General features: G+C 44.0%; 1 protein-coding gene across 7 annotated transcripts in view; it reads left to right on the top strand.

Moving 5' to 3' along the window:
- DYNC1I1 (dynein cytoplasmic 1 intermediate chain 1) overlaps positions 1–12,731 on the top strand; it is a 646,676-nt gene that overhangs the window by 398,796 nt on the left and 235,149 nt on the right. For all 7 annotated transcript variants that reach the window (XM_073629570.1, XM_073629573.1, XM_073629571.1 and 4 more), the window contains one exon: positions 9,553–9,699. In XM_073629570.1, coding sequence (XP_073485671.1) covers positions 9,553–9,699 — 147 coding nt within the window. The remainder of the gene's footprint in view (positions 1–9,552; positions 9,700–12,731) is intronic.

Below are 12,731 nucleotides of genomic sequence, written 5' to 3'. Positions count from 1 at the left end.
GGACCCACCTTTCTATGGATTTCATTGTGGAGTTACCCAACTCCCAGGGCAACACAGTTATCCTTATGGTGGTTGACTGGTTCTCAAAAATGTCGCATTGTATTCCACTCAAGAAGTTGCCTACTTCTAAGGAACTGGCTTCTATTTTTGCTCGGGGGATCTTCCGCTTACATGGGCTACCCAAGGTCATTGTCTCAGACAGGGGTAGTCAGTTTGTGTCCCATGTTTCTGGTAAGCCTTTTGTGCACAGTTGGGTATTCAGATTGCTTTCTCCTCTGCGTATCACCCGCAGTCTAATGGGGCTGCAGAACGAGCCAAACAGTCCTTGGAGCAATTCCTACGTTGCTATATTTCTGACCATCATAACAAATGGTCAGACCTCTCTCGTGGGCGGAGTTTGCTCACAATAGTGCCTTGAATTCAGCTTCCCGTTTGTCCCCGTTTATGGCGAACTATGGTTTCCAACCTTCCGTGTTGCCTGCCTCGTTTATTCCGCAGAGTATTCCTGTGTTAGAGGAGCATATCCGTGGTCTTCGTTCCACTTGGGCACAAGTCCAGGAGGCTTTGCGACATGCTAACGATAGGTACAGACTCCATGCTGACCGCAGACGTCTGCCTGCGCCTTCCTACCAGGTTGGGGACAGAGTCTGGCTGTCGTCTCGCAACCTTCGTCTTCGTGTTCCTTCTTTGAAGTTCGCACCTTGGTTTATTGGACCTTTCCGTATCCTTCGCAAGATTAACCCAGTGGCTAACGCGTTGGCCTTTCCTCCTAGTATGCGCATCTCTAATGTGTTTCATGTCTCCTTATTGAAACCTTTGGTCTGCAACCACTTTACCACCTCGGTGCCACATCCTCACCCTATACACGTTGAGAACCATGAGAAGTATGAAGTACAATCCATTGTTGACTCCTGTAGGTTCCGTGTGCGCATACAGTACCTGGTGTATTGGAAGGGGTACGGTCCGGAGGAACGTTCTTGGGTCTCATCCTCGGACGTACATGCCCCTGTCCTCCTCTGTGATTTCCATAGACATTTTCCCCTCAAGCCCGGTCCTCCGAGGGGGAGGGGTTGTTGAGGTTGGGGAACTGTCAGGGCTGGGCTCAGCCCTTCCTTTCTCTGAGCTGGCCGCTCAGCTGTCGGCTAATTGCCAGCTCCTACTCTCCACAGTGACTCAGCTGTTGATGATCTGCTCGTCAGTCCTGCCTACTGAAAGCCGTCAGCTCACTTTCTCTGCCTTCAACTTTGGTCACTTCTCAGAGACTTTCTCCTGCGTTCCTGTTGAAGACTTGCTTGGCTGACGTCCCTTCTGGCTCCTGATCCTGCTTGCTGTACTACTACGTTGATCTCTGGCTCTCTGACATTGGCATTGGCTGACTACCCGATCTGGTTACTGAACTCTGGCTATGTATTGACTACGCTTACTCTGTTTACCTTTTTATTATTAAACTAGTGTGATTAACTGTACTTCTGTCTCGGTCTGATTCATGGTTTCTGACAGAAGTAAGTAGATTTTCCTAGTTTCCTGTTCTATTTGACATTGTCAATAATACAGAAAGTGTGTTGGAATCTTGCAAATGGGGTTACTCGTACTAATCCTTCCATGTTCTGTTCCCAAACCAAAAAAAAAACCTTTGGGCTATGGTTGGACTTCATCTTTTTCTTTCATCCATGCCCCTTATCCATGCACCATATCCATGCCCCCTATCCATGCACCAAGCTCCTGTATAAAAAAAAGTGGCAAACACACAGCTAGTCACCCAAAAAGTGTCTATGAAAAGGCCATTCATGTGTTGCACAGACCCAGGATATTACTTTGCTGGAAAGTCTGTTTCATTTGTTTCTATAATCCATGTGTATTTTTAATGTTGTAAGTCTGCTGGAAGCAGGCTGGGGCGTCTTGTGCCAGGACACGCTAATATTAAGACCACATGATGACCGGACCAGATTACAAATGTTTTCATTGTCTACCATCGGGCCTGCCATGTCTGAGGACATAAAATCCTGATGGAACACAGACTTTCCTCATTTTTGTATCAGATGGTTCTTCACAGGGATCCTGGAAAACACGTCTTAGCTTACTGTCACTAGTGACTTCTACAACATCTGCTCAAATAAGCTGCTCAACTATGAAAATTCATTTTTTCTTATACAGTAGCTGTACAGTAGCATAATCTAAAGCTCAACTGTAGGCTAAGCTTTTATTTAAAAAAAAAAAAAAAGGTGCCCGGCTTAATTAATAGTAAAAAAGTAGCTTTTTTTGCAATACTTTCCTCCTCCCCAGTGCTGTCCACCACTGTAATTTCTTTTTTTTGCCACTAGATGTCTTAAAGTGGTAGTAAACCTCAGACATGAAATAGGAACAAAGCATATCCCTCTATAGTGCGTACTTTTCTCAATTTTTTATTACTAGTAATGGTGGTGATCTGCGATTTTTATCGGGACTGCGATATTGTGGCGGACACATTGGACACATTTCACACATTTTTGGGAGCACTGACAATTATACAGTGATCGGTGCTATAAAAATGCACTGATTACTGTATAAATGTCACTGTCAGGGAAGGGGTTAACACTAGGGGGCGATCAAGGGGTTAACTGTGTTCCCTCACTGTGTTCTAACTGTAGGGGGGATGGGACTGACTAGGAGGAGAAAGAGATCGGTGTTCGTACTTAGTATGAACAAACGATCTGTCTCTACTCCCCTGAAAGAATTGGGATTTGTGTGTTTACACACACAGATCCCGGTTCTCGCTCTGTCACGAGGGATCGCGGGTGCCCGGCGGTCATCGTGGCCGGCGGGCACACGCTGTGGGCGCACGTGCGCACCCCTAGTGGCCAAAAGGACGTAAGGTAACAGCGATTTGCCGAGCCAACCTGCCGCAGTAAGACTGCGGCGGCTGGTCCGGAAGTGGTTAACGAATGTACTGAAGACAAGACTGCAGATAAACAGGTACAACTTATGTAGTAGGATTTGAATGGGGGGGGGCAGTGCCCATGCGCCCTTAATGGACGGGACCACCTGACTAATATCAAAGGATATATAAAGGACCCAGCAAACTCAAACAAAGAAAAATAAAAAAGAATCTCACTGTGGTACCAACCCATTAGTTTCAAATTCCATACAATGTAAATTCCCCTAATGAACAAAGGCCGGGATCCAACTGGATACGAGGCTTTTCCTCCACCGGGGAAGGGACTTTAAATGTGCGAAGCAAGTGAGAAACCAAATAATATACCGTATTTATCGGCGTATAACACGCACAGGCGTATAACACGCACATTCATTTTAAGAGGGAAGTTTCAGGAAAAAACCTACATTTTAAATAAGAAACTTTGAAGCAAAATAAGAGTCAGTGCCCATCTGCAGCCTGACCATTGCCATCAATGCAGCCTGATCAATGCCCATCTGCAGACTCACAAGTGCCATCAATGCAGCCTCACCATTGCAATCAATGCAGCAGCCTCACCATTGCCATCAATGCAGCAGCCTCACCATTGCCATCAATGCAGCAGCCTCACCATTGTCATCAATGCAGCAGCCTCACCATTGCTATCAATGCAGCAGCCTCACTATTGTCATCAATGCAGCAGCCTCACCATTGCCATCAATGCAGCAGCCTCACCATTGCCATCAGTGCAGCCTGATCGAACAGAACAGTGGTCCAATGGCGGCCCAGGAGACGGGGCTTCCTATTACAGAGGCCGCCAAGTAAACAGGAGATTCTCACTGAATGTAACCTGATGGCGCTCATCCCGCCCCGCTCCCTGTCCCCTCTGAGGCAGCTAAAATTGAAGTATTGGTGTATAACACGCACACGCTATTTGCACCCGATTTTCTAAGGTGAAAAAGTGAATGTTATACGCCAATAAATACAGTATACGAAAAACCCTCACGTCATAAAAACATCAGTTTTATTGTATCTTGTTAAAAGATTCCATCTAGATTAAAATCAATGGTACTAAACAATCAGACAAATGTGCATAGGTATAGCAAGCGCTACATACGCTACATATGCTTCTTCAGGATACACACTCTAAAGATGGCAGCTACAAAAGTAATAAGAAAAAATCTTAACAAAATTTCAAAAAACACCTAAAAAATAAATACTGAAACAAGTATGAAGAAACATAACACATATGCATTGATACATAAACTATATTAGCCAGGGGGAGAAAGGAAGGAGGAGGATGGGAGAGGGAGAAAGAGGGGGGGTATTAGAAGAGGCAGGTGGCTGGAAAGGTGGCCCCAAAAAGTTTTACCTGCCCATGGACCTGTTTGACCTTAATTCAGCTGTTTCACACTCTATCCAAAACTACAGTGGGTATAGAAAAGAATCATCCCCCCTGTTGTTGCTTTGCAGCCTGAAATGAAGACAGATACAATTTTTTTTTTATCCAGCTGTATTTACTCAGTACAACTTATAACATCCAAGTGAAAGATATAACACCAACAAATCTAAAGCAGAATCACTGAGTTGCAAAAAGGATCCCCCTCCTAAAAATGACTTGTAAAACACGATCAGGTGTAGCTAATCACCTTCTCAATGGCACACAAAGCCGTTTGACTTTCAACTCTGGTCAGCTTGAAAAGAGCTTTCCTGGAGCATTTCAGTTCCTGGTAGTGTAACTGAAGCAAACAATCATCTATGGGTGGCAAGGCACTGTCACCGGGATCTCTGGGAGAAAGTTGTGTACGGGCACAAGTCAGGAGATGGATACAAAAAAAATTTCTAAGGCTTTATCAATGCCTAGAAGCACAGTGTCTATTATTAAGAAGTGGAAAGTCTTTGGTACAACACTGACCCTCCCTGGATCAGGACGTCCAAACTGGATGAAAGAGCCAGGAGAAAACTGGTCAGTGAGGCTGCCAAGAGGCCTACAGCAACTCTGAAGCAGTTTCGGGAATTTATGACAAAGAATGGTCATTGTGTCCATGTGACAACAAATATCACAATTCCTCCACAAATGTGGCCTGTATGGGAGGGTTGCAAGAAAAAAGCCGCTCCTTATGAAAGGCCACATGCAGTCACCACTGAGCTTTGCCACAACGCACCTTGAAGAATCTGAGGCCACATAGAAAAAGGTGTTCTGGTCAGATGAGGCTAAAATTTCCTTATTTGGCCCCAACACCAAACCATTTGTCTGGTGGAAATCCAATACAGTTCACCATCTAAATAACACCATTCCTACAGTAATGCATGGAGGGGGTAATATCCTGTTATGGGGGGAGGTGGTAATATCCTGTTATGGGGGGAGGTGGTAATATATTGTTATGGGGTGTTTCTCTGCAGCAGGGACTGGAGCACTTGTCAGGATTAAAGCAAAAGGTGGTTCAACAAAATACTAAAACAAGGGGGTGATCCTTTTTCCAAATCAATGATACTGTTTTTTTCTGATATGTTGGTGTTATCTTTTACTTGGATGTTATATGTTGCACTGAGTAAATACAGCTGGATAAAACAAAAACTGTGTCTGTCTTCATTTCAGGCTGCAAAGCAACACAATGATCTCTCTCTCTCTCTCTCTCTCTCTTTCTCTCTCTCTCTCTCTCTCTCTCCTCTCTCTCCTCTCTCTCTCTCTCTCTCTCTCTCTCTCTCTCTCTCTCTCTCTCTTTCTTTCTCCTCTCTCTCTTTCTTTCTCTTTTCTCTCTCTCTCTTTCTCTCTCCTCTCTCTCTCTCTTTCTCTCTCCTCTCTCTCTCTCCTCTCTCTCTCTCTCTCTCTCTCTCCCTCTCTTTTCTCTCTCTCTCTCTCTCTCTCTCTCTCTCTCTCTCGCTCTCTTTCTCTCTCCTCTCTCTCTTTCTTTCTCCTCTCTCTCTTTCTTTCTCTTTTCTCTCTCTCTCTTTCTCTCTCCCCTCTCTCTCTCTCCTCTCTCTCTCTCTCTCTCTCTCTCTCTCTCTCTCTCTCTCTCTCTCTCTCTCCTCTCTCTCTCTCTCTCTCTCTCTCTCTCTCTCTCTCTCTCTCTCTCCCTCTCTTCTCTCTCTCTCCTCTCTCTCTCTCTCTCTCTCTCTCTCGCTCTCTCTCTCTCTCTCTCGCGCTCTCTCTCTCTCGCTCATCTTTTTCTCTCCCTTGCTTTTTTTCTTCTCTTGCCATTTGTTCCTTCTCATGTTCAAATGCATTTTATCTGCACAGCCAAATTAATGTAGCATTGCCAAAATAAGTGTGGGATTGGGAAAGGGATGGGGATTGGGAAGTAATTCAAGGCATAGAAAATGAGCACAGGGAGATCAGTGGTAAAGCAAGCATAGTATTTTAAAACCGAACTCCAGGCAATCAGCTAAATGCCAAGATGAAATACAGATATAAGAGGTTGCCAAACAGATTTGTATTTCAATCCATTTAGTCCTGAGATTTTCACACCTCTGCCACGCAGCACAGTCCTGCTTAGCGGGAGGAAGGGGGGACCTGATTTTTCTCTGCTGCAGTTTCACTTATAGGTCTTATCCCCCTCATGACTGGACAGTGAAGGGGAAGGAGCACACTGATGAGCTCATCTCTCTGTCACTCTGCTCTCTCTTCCTCTATGCATGCTCTTTGCAGGCATGTTTAGATCTGTGTGCCGCTTCCCTTACCTCCATGAGCTCTGGTATACAGGAACAGCAAGAGGCCGATATCAAGTCAAATTCAGGTACTTACCCTGTATTCCCCCCAAAAAAAGTATGTTATTTTTCAACAAAACAAGCTCACCTGTAAATGTCAGTTAAGGGAGTTGAGACAAACCATTTACCACTGTTAGCTGGAGTTTGTTTTCAATTTGTTATGCCCTGTACACACGGTCAGACATTGATCGGACATTCCGACAACAAAATCCATGGATTTTTTCTGACGGATGTTGGCTCAAACTTGTCTTGCATACACACGGTCAAACAAAGTTGTCGGAAAATCCGATCGTTCTGAACGAGGTGACGTAAAACACGTACGTCGGGACTATAAAAGAGGCAGTAGCCAACAGCTTCTGTTTCTTAATTTATTCTGAGCATGCGTGGCACTTTGTGCGTCGGATTTGTGTACACACGATCAGAATTTCCAACAACGGATTTTGTTGTCGGAAAATTTTATAGCAAGCTCTCAAACTTTGTGTGTCGGAAATTCCGATGGAAAATGTGTGATGGAGCCCACACATGGTCGGAATTTCCGACAACAAGGTCCTATCACACATTTTCCATCAGAAAATCCTATCGTGTGTACAGGGCATTAATCTGTTAGTGCATCTAACACTCCCCTTCCCTGAGAATAATAATGCCATGCCCCATGTACTCCTTCATCCAGAGTGTAGGCACTCTAATACATGAGGTGTTTTACTGGCCAGATCACCAGGGGAAGACAAAAAAACAGCCACCACATCTAATGATTGGTAAGCTGCAATATATTCGATTTTTGTGTAGTACCCTCCTGGATTAGTGTAGGTTGTTAGCTAAATTTAGGTAGCTCCTATACAATCAGTGGAGCTGGCTTGATTGTTTAGGCCTGCTCAGTGTCTCAGAGGCTGCAACTCTGATTACTTCTCCCTGTATTCTAGAGGATTCTAGAATTACAGTGGGAGAAAGAACAGAGTGGGCAGCCTGAATTTTTTAGGGACTCCAGCCAATCCCTGGCCCAGTTGGCGTTGAGAGAACTCATAAATAGTCTTATGCCTGACTAGTTGGGTGCAGTTTTCCTGTGTTCAGTCCTGCTGGAGGAGACACTTGTTCAGGGTAGCTTTGCCCCTGTGGCTGAGTTCTAGATGGAGTCTTTAGGAACACACCGAGGTCCCAGATAGGCTTAGCTGGGGGCCCTACACGCAAACATGAATCCAGGGATCAAGTTGGGTCTGGAGAAGCTTACTGGAGAGAGCCAGGAGGAAGTTGGTGAGAAAGAGTCCAGCTGTACTATGGTGCTGTGAGTCTACATCTCCCTTGCTAGGAAGAGCCTGGTGAATATCAGCAGTAGGCAACAAATATAACAAATAGGATAAAAAGGCCGGACTCGCAAACTGTGTGTAAAGATAAAGATAACAGAAAATATGTTTGTTATCTCAGCTGTGTCAACCAAGTCACCTTTAGTGACTACCTTTGTAGACCCTTTGTCTTCATTCTTTGTAGGAGACAACCAATGATTCTGTGACTATGTGAGTAAGCGACCCCAGTGCTGAAGAATTAGTGACTGCGTGTAGCTTTTAAACTCTGGAAGGAGGAATAGTCACCATCGGCATAGGGGATCCTGTGGGACATTCCTTTTTGTACTGTGCAGCCAGAAAGTTGAGCCCTCAAGTTATTTAGTTCTACAGTACCTGTCCAAGTTCATCGTTCCCGAAAAAAGAGAAAAAAAAGAAACCCTTAAGGCCCATACACACGATCTGACTTTTTGACAACAAACATGCAAATTACCTGTTTTAAGGAAAAATCTGACCGTGTGTATGCTCCATCGGACAAAACTTTTTCGGTTTTAATCTGATAAACGTTCGCTGTGCAAACAGTCAAACTTTCCAGCAACAAAAGTCCTATGGTGCAAAATCCTATCGTGTGTACACAAATCCATAGGACTTTAGTCCAAAGTACAAACACGCATTGCTCAGAACTAAGGATGAGCTCGGGCGTGTTTGCAAGCCGCATGTGCCGAGCCCGCCAGGAAGTCGGCACTGCACAGCGCTAATCACAGGCAGTGAGACATTGTCCTGATGTGCGGCTTGCGAACACGCCTGAGCTCATCCTTACTCAGAACCAATGCAAAAGATCAGACAACAGTACAGAAGTTGACCAAAGGGTGGCAGTAAAGAGCTGAAAAACCACGTGATTTGGTGAAATTTGGCTGAAAAAGTCCTGCTGTGTGTATGCATACCAAGTTCACGGCCAATGCCCTTTGGACAGAAATCCGTGGAAAAGTTTGTTTGAAGTCCGATCTTGTGTATGAGGCTTTAAACTGAAGCCAGTGGAAGATTGAGGAAAATGCTGGGTGCCTGGCTCTGTGTGCTCTAAGTGAGGAAATAGGACTGCATCCACCTACGGGGGTGTGCTACATTTGGGTTTGTGTTTAAAGCTTTTAAAGAACCTTCAGCTCCTGTTTAGGGATGTCAAACACAGACCATAATTGGAGTGCTGATTCTCACAAAAAAACTGCTAACATTCTTCAGCATTACTTAAAACTTGCTAAAGGTATCCTACAAGATTGCTTTAAAGGGCGGCCAACACTCCCATTAAGATCTTTGTACAGCATCCACAAACTGGGCAAACTGGGACTGAAGGTTGATGAGTCCTCTAGAGGTCATAGAGGTCAGCCGGAGGAACCAGTGAGAGCTGCGGGGACCCAGAAGATTGATTTTACGGAAGACTTCAGGGCACCATTTCTCAATAAAGCAGAGTTCAGTGCCATGGGCAGCTGAAGAGGTAATTATTATCTTTCTACAGGTACGTGCTTCCCTTAGACTACTTATATGACCGGGTCTTTGTAAAAGTTTGCTGTACACAATGCTTCTAAACAAGCTGAGGCCTAAATATCAAATAAAGGTAGCCTCCTAAATAATCAGCCATTGGTTATTCACATTGGTTAAGCTGATCATTTCTCTTCTGCCTTGCAGTCCTCTGTCATGTCTGTCTGCTTTGCTCGGTTTCATCCAAATCTCGTGATCGGTGGAACATACTCTGGACAGATAGTTTTATGGGATAATCGCAGCCATCGGAGGACTCCAGTTCAAAGGACGCCGCTTTCTGCTGCAGCGCACACTGTAAGGCTGACACGTGCATTATTGTCTGTTATTGATGACCCTCTCTAAGGCTGACACATGCATTATTGTCTGTTATTGATGACCCTCTCTTTCTATCTAGCTTATTTAATTGGGTAACAAGCAAAGAGCAACCAATCATCTTTCACAGGTGGCTGCTCTAAAGTCATGACTAGGACTGGAGTTGCTGTACTGTTTATATTGCCAATGCTCTATCAAATGTCTTTTGATGCTTGAAAAAATATTTCAAATGTTTTATGTGGAAATAAATATGCCAGTTACCTGGCTGTCTTTCATCTTAAAAATTTTGGGGCCATATTCACACTTGTGAATTGTGGTAACATGAATTGTAATGGTAATGGTAATGCATAGGTGTATGCATATTGTGGTGTGTTGCCATTTATTTTGAGTGGCACCTCGACCTGTGTTATTGAGCACTGCAAGACATCAATGAGAACATAGGTGTGCTCAGCCCATTGCATTAAGGTGTGCACCACAAAGCTTAACCGCTTCAGCCCCGGAAGATTTTACCCCCTTCCTGACCAGAGCACTTTTTGCAATTCGGCACTGTGTTGTTTTAACTGACGATTGCGCGGTCATGCGACGTTGCACCCAAACAAAATTTACGTCCTTTCTTTTGGTGGTATTTGATCACCTCTGCAGTTTTTATTTTCTGCGCTATAAACAAAAAAAGAGCAACAATTTTGAAAAAAAAGCAATATTTTTTTTACTTTTTGCTATAATAAATATCCCCAAAAATATTCATAAAAACACATTCTTTCCTCAGTTTAGGCCGATATGTATTCTTCTACATATTTTTGGTAAAAAAAAATACAATAAGCATATATTGATTGGTTTGTGCAAAAGTTATAGCGTCTACAAAATAGGGGATAGATTTATAGCATTTTAATTATTAATTTTTTTTTTTTATATTAGTAATGCGACACATCGGACACTTTTGACACCATTTTGGGACCATTGTCATTTATACAGCGATCAGTGCTATAAAAATGCACTGATTACTGTGTAAATGACACTGGCAGGGGTTAAATGCTAGGGAGCGATCAAGGGGTTAAGTGTGTCCTAGGGAGTGACTCTAACTGTGGGGGGGGATGGGCTTCCACTCACACGACAGCGTTCACTGCTCCCGATGACAGAGAGCAGTGATCTCTGTCATGTCACTAGGCAGAACAGGGAAATGCCTTGCTTACATAGGCATCTCCCCGTTCTGCGGCTCTGTGACATGATCACTGGGACACCGGCGGACATCAAGTCCGCGGGTCCTGCGGGCATGGTCACGATGTACGCAGCGTGCGCTAGCCTTGCCAATCAAAGGGGACGTACAGGTACGCCCATTTGCCCACCGCTGCCATTGTGCCGATGTATATCAGCGTGCAGCGGTCGGCAAGTGGTTAAACATGCATGCCTTTCTCTGCAGTCTCATCTGCAAGGAGCAGTGAATGAAGGGGAAGTGCTCTGCGCTGAGTGGCTTCCTGTTCATTCACAAACTGAAGCATATTAAACACAGTTTACTATGCTATATGCTCATTGCGTCTAATTTATTATGCAACTTGTGTCCGAATAATATGTAGCACTCACCTTCAAAAGGGGCGTGGATTGTCCTAGGTTAATTTCCCAGGCTAGTGCAGTTAGCAGCCAGGTACACAGCAACAGTCACGCTTCTGGCTTAATAAACAGTCTTGAGGTTGCCTTTTTAAAATTTATTGCTGATTAACTTGGATAGGGCACAGAGAGTTGTGGGATACTCCATGAATGCCGAGCAGTGAATTGAGGACACTCCCCACTGTAATATTACTTCTCAGAACAGTCTCTCACACAAAAGCCAAGAAAATGAACAGCACCAGGACACTTTCAGCAATGTCTCAGGCCAGGCAGGCACCAGTAAAGATTTGCTAGGGATATCAGCAGAAACAGTCACTGGGATTTTCCCTTCAGGTCTGTACTCACAATGTCCTCGGGTACTTGGATTCCTCCTTCCTGGTATCAGACAGACAATTCCTCCGTGAGTCTCCTAGACCGTATCCCCAGTAAATTCCCTTGCTTAGCTTCAGAGATTTTAGTAGAACAGGCCCCCCCAGTTCTGGCACAGCTGGAACCTCGATGAGCACAAGTAGCGTTTTCAGCTGGGCTTCCCAGAAGGGCAGCAGCCCTTCAGGCTGGGAACTTCTCCTCCTGGACAAGCTCCAGAGTATTTATCCATTCAGCAGCCACCTACTGGGCACCCACCCCCTAGGGATTGGCTGAGACCATATAATTATTCAGACTGCTGGTTTGTATCCTCTCCACCCACTATATTCTGGAATCCTCCAGAAGACAGAGAAGAGCAATCAAACCTACAGCCCGCAGAGCCCAGAACAGATCAAAGAAATCAAATACTGCTCCACTAGTTATATTGGAGCCAAAAATAATTAAATTAAAGAATAAATAATAATTTAATTAAATTTGCCTAGCTTTCCTATCAACCTATTCAGAAGGGTGCTACAAATACATTTGTCCCTAACTTGCAATATAAATTAAATGCAACAGATTAGTGGTTGCAATCATTAAGACATGATCAAATATTACCCCCCCCCCCCCTAGTTGGGGTACATTTATTAAGCAGTTGTGTATTAATTAATGTGCAATTTGCATTCAAAAATGTTAGAATTAATCTTTAGGTCTATTTTGCAAACAAAGCAGCTGACTTTGTTCTCAGTAAATGGATGGCCAAATACTGTCTGTAAGTAGAATTTTTCAGCTGTGCCATATCTGCCAGCAGTTATTTAGAAAATAAATTGAACCTCAGCACTGTTGCAGAACTTTAAATTGTTAACAAGTATTTTTAAAATACATGCAGATATGTTAATGTTCATAGTGGCCAATTTATTACACAAAATGTCATACATAAAACGAAATCTGTCCCAAACCTACATGAAGCAACTGATGAGAAACTACAAACAATAAGATACTTTTGATAAAAGTCGTTCACAGTTTTGAGGTTTTTATGCATTGGGGGTAAAACCGTTCCCGCTAGT

The sequence above is a fragment of the Aquarana catesbeiana genome, linkage group LG05 (assembly GCF_042186555.1).
Source record: "Aquarana catesbeiana isolate 2022-GZ linkage group LG05, ASM4218655v1, whole genome shotgun sequence".
Taxonomy (NCBI): Eukaryota; Metazoa; Chordata; class Amphibia; order Anura; family Ranidae; genus Aquarana; species Aquarana catesbeiana.
This window is presented reverse-complemented; position numbering and strand designations above follow the sequence as displayed.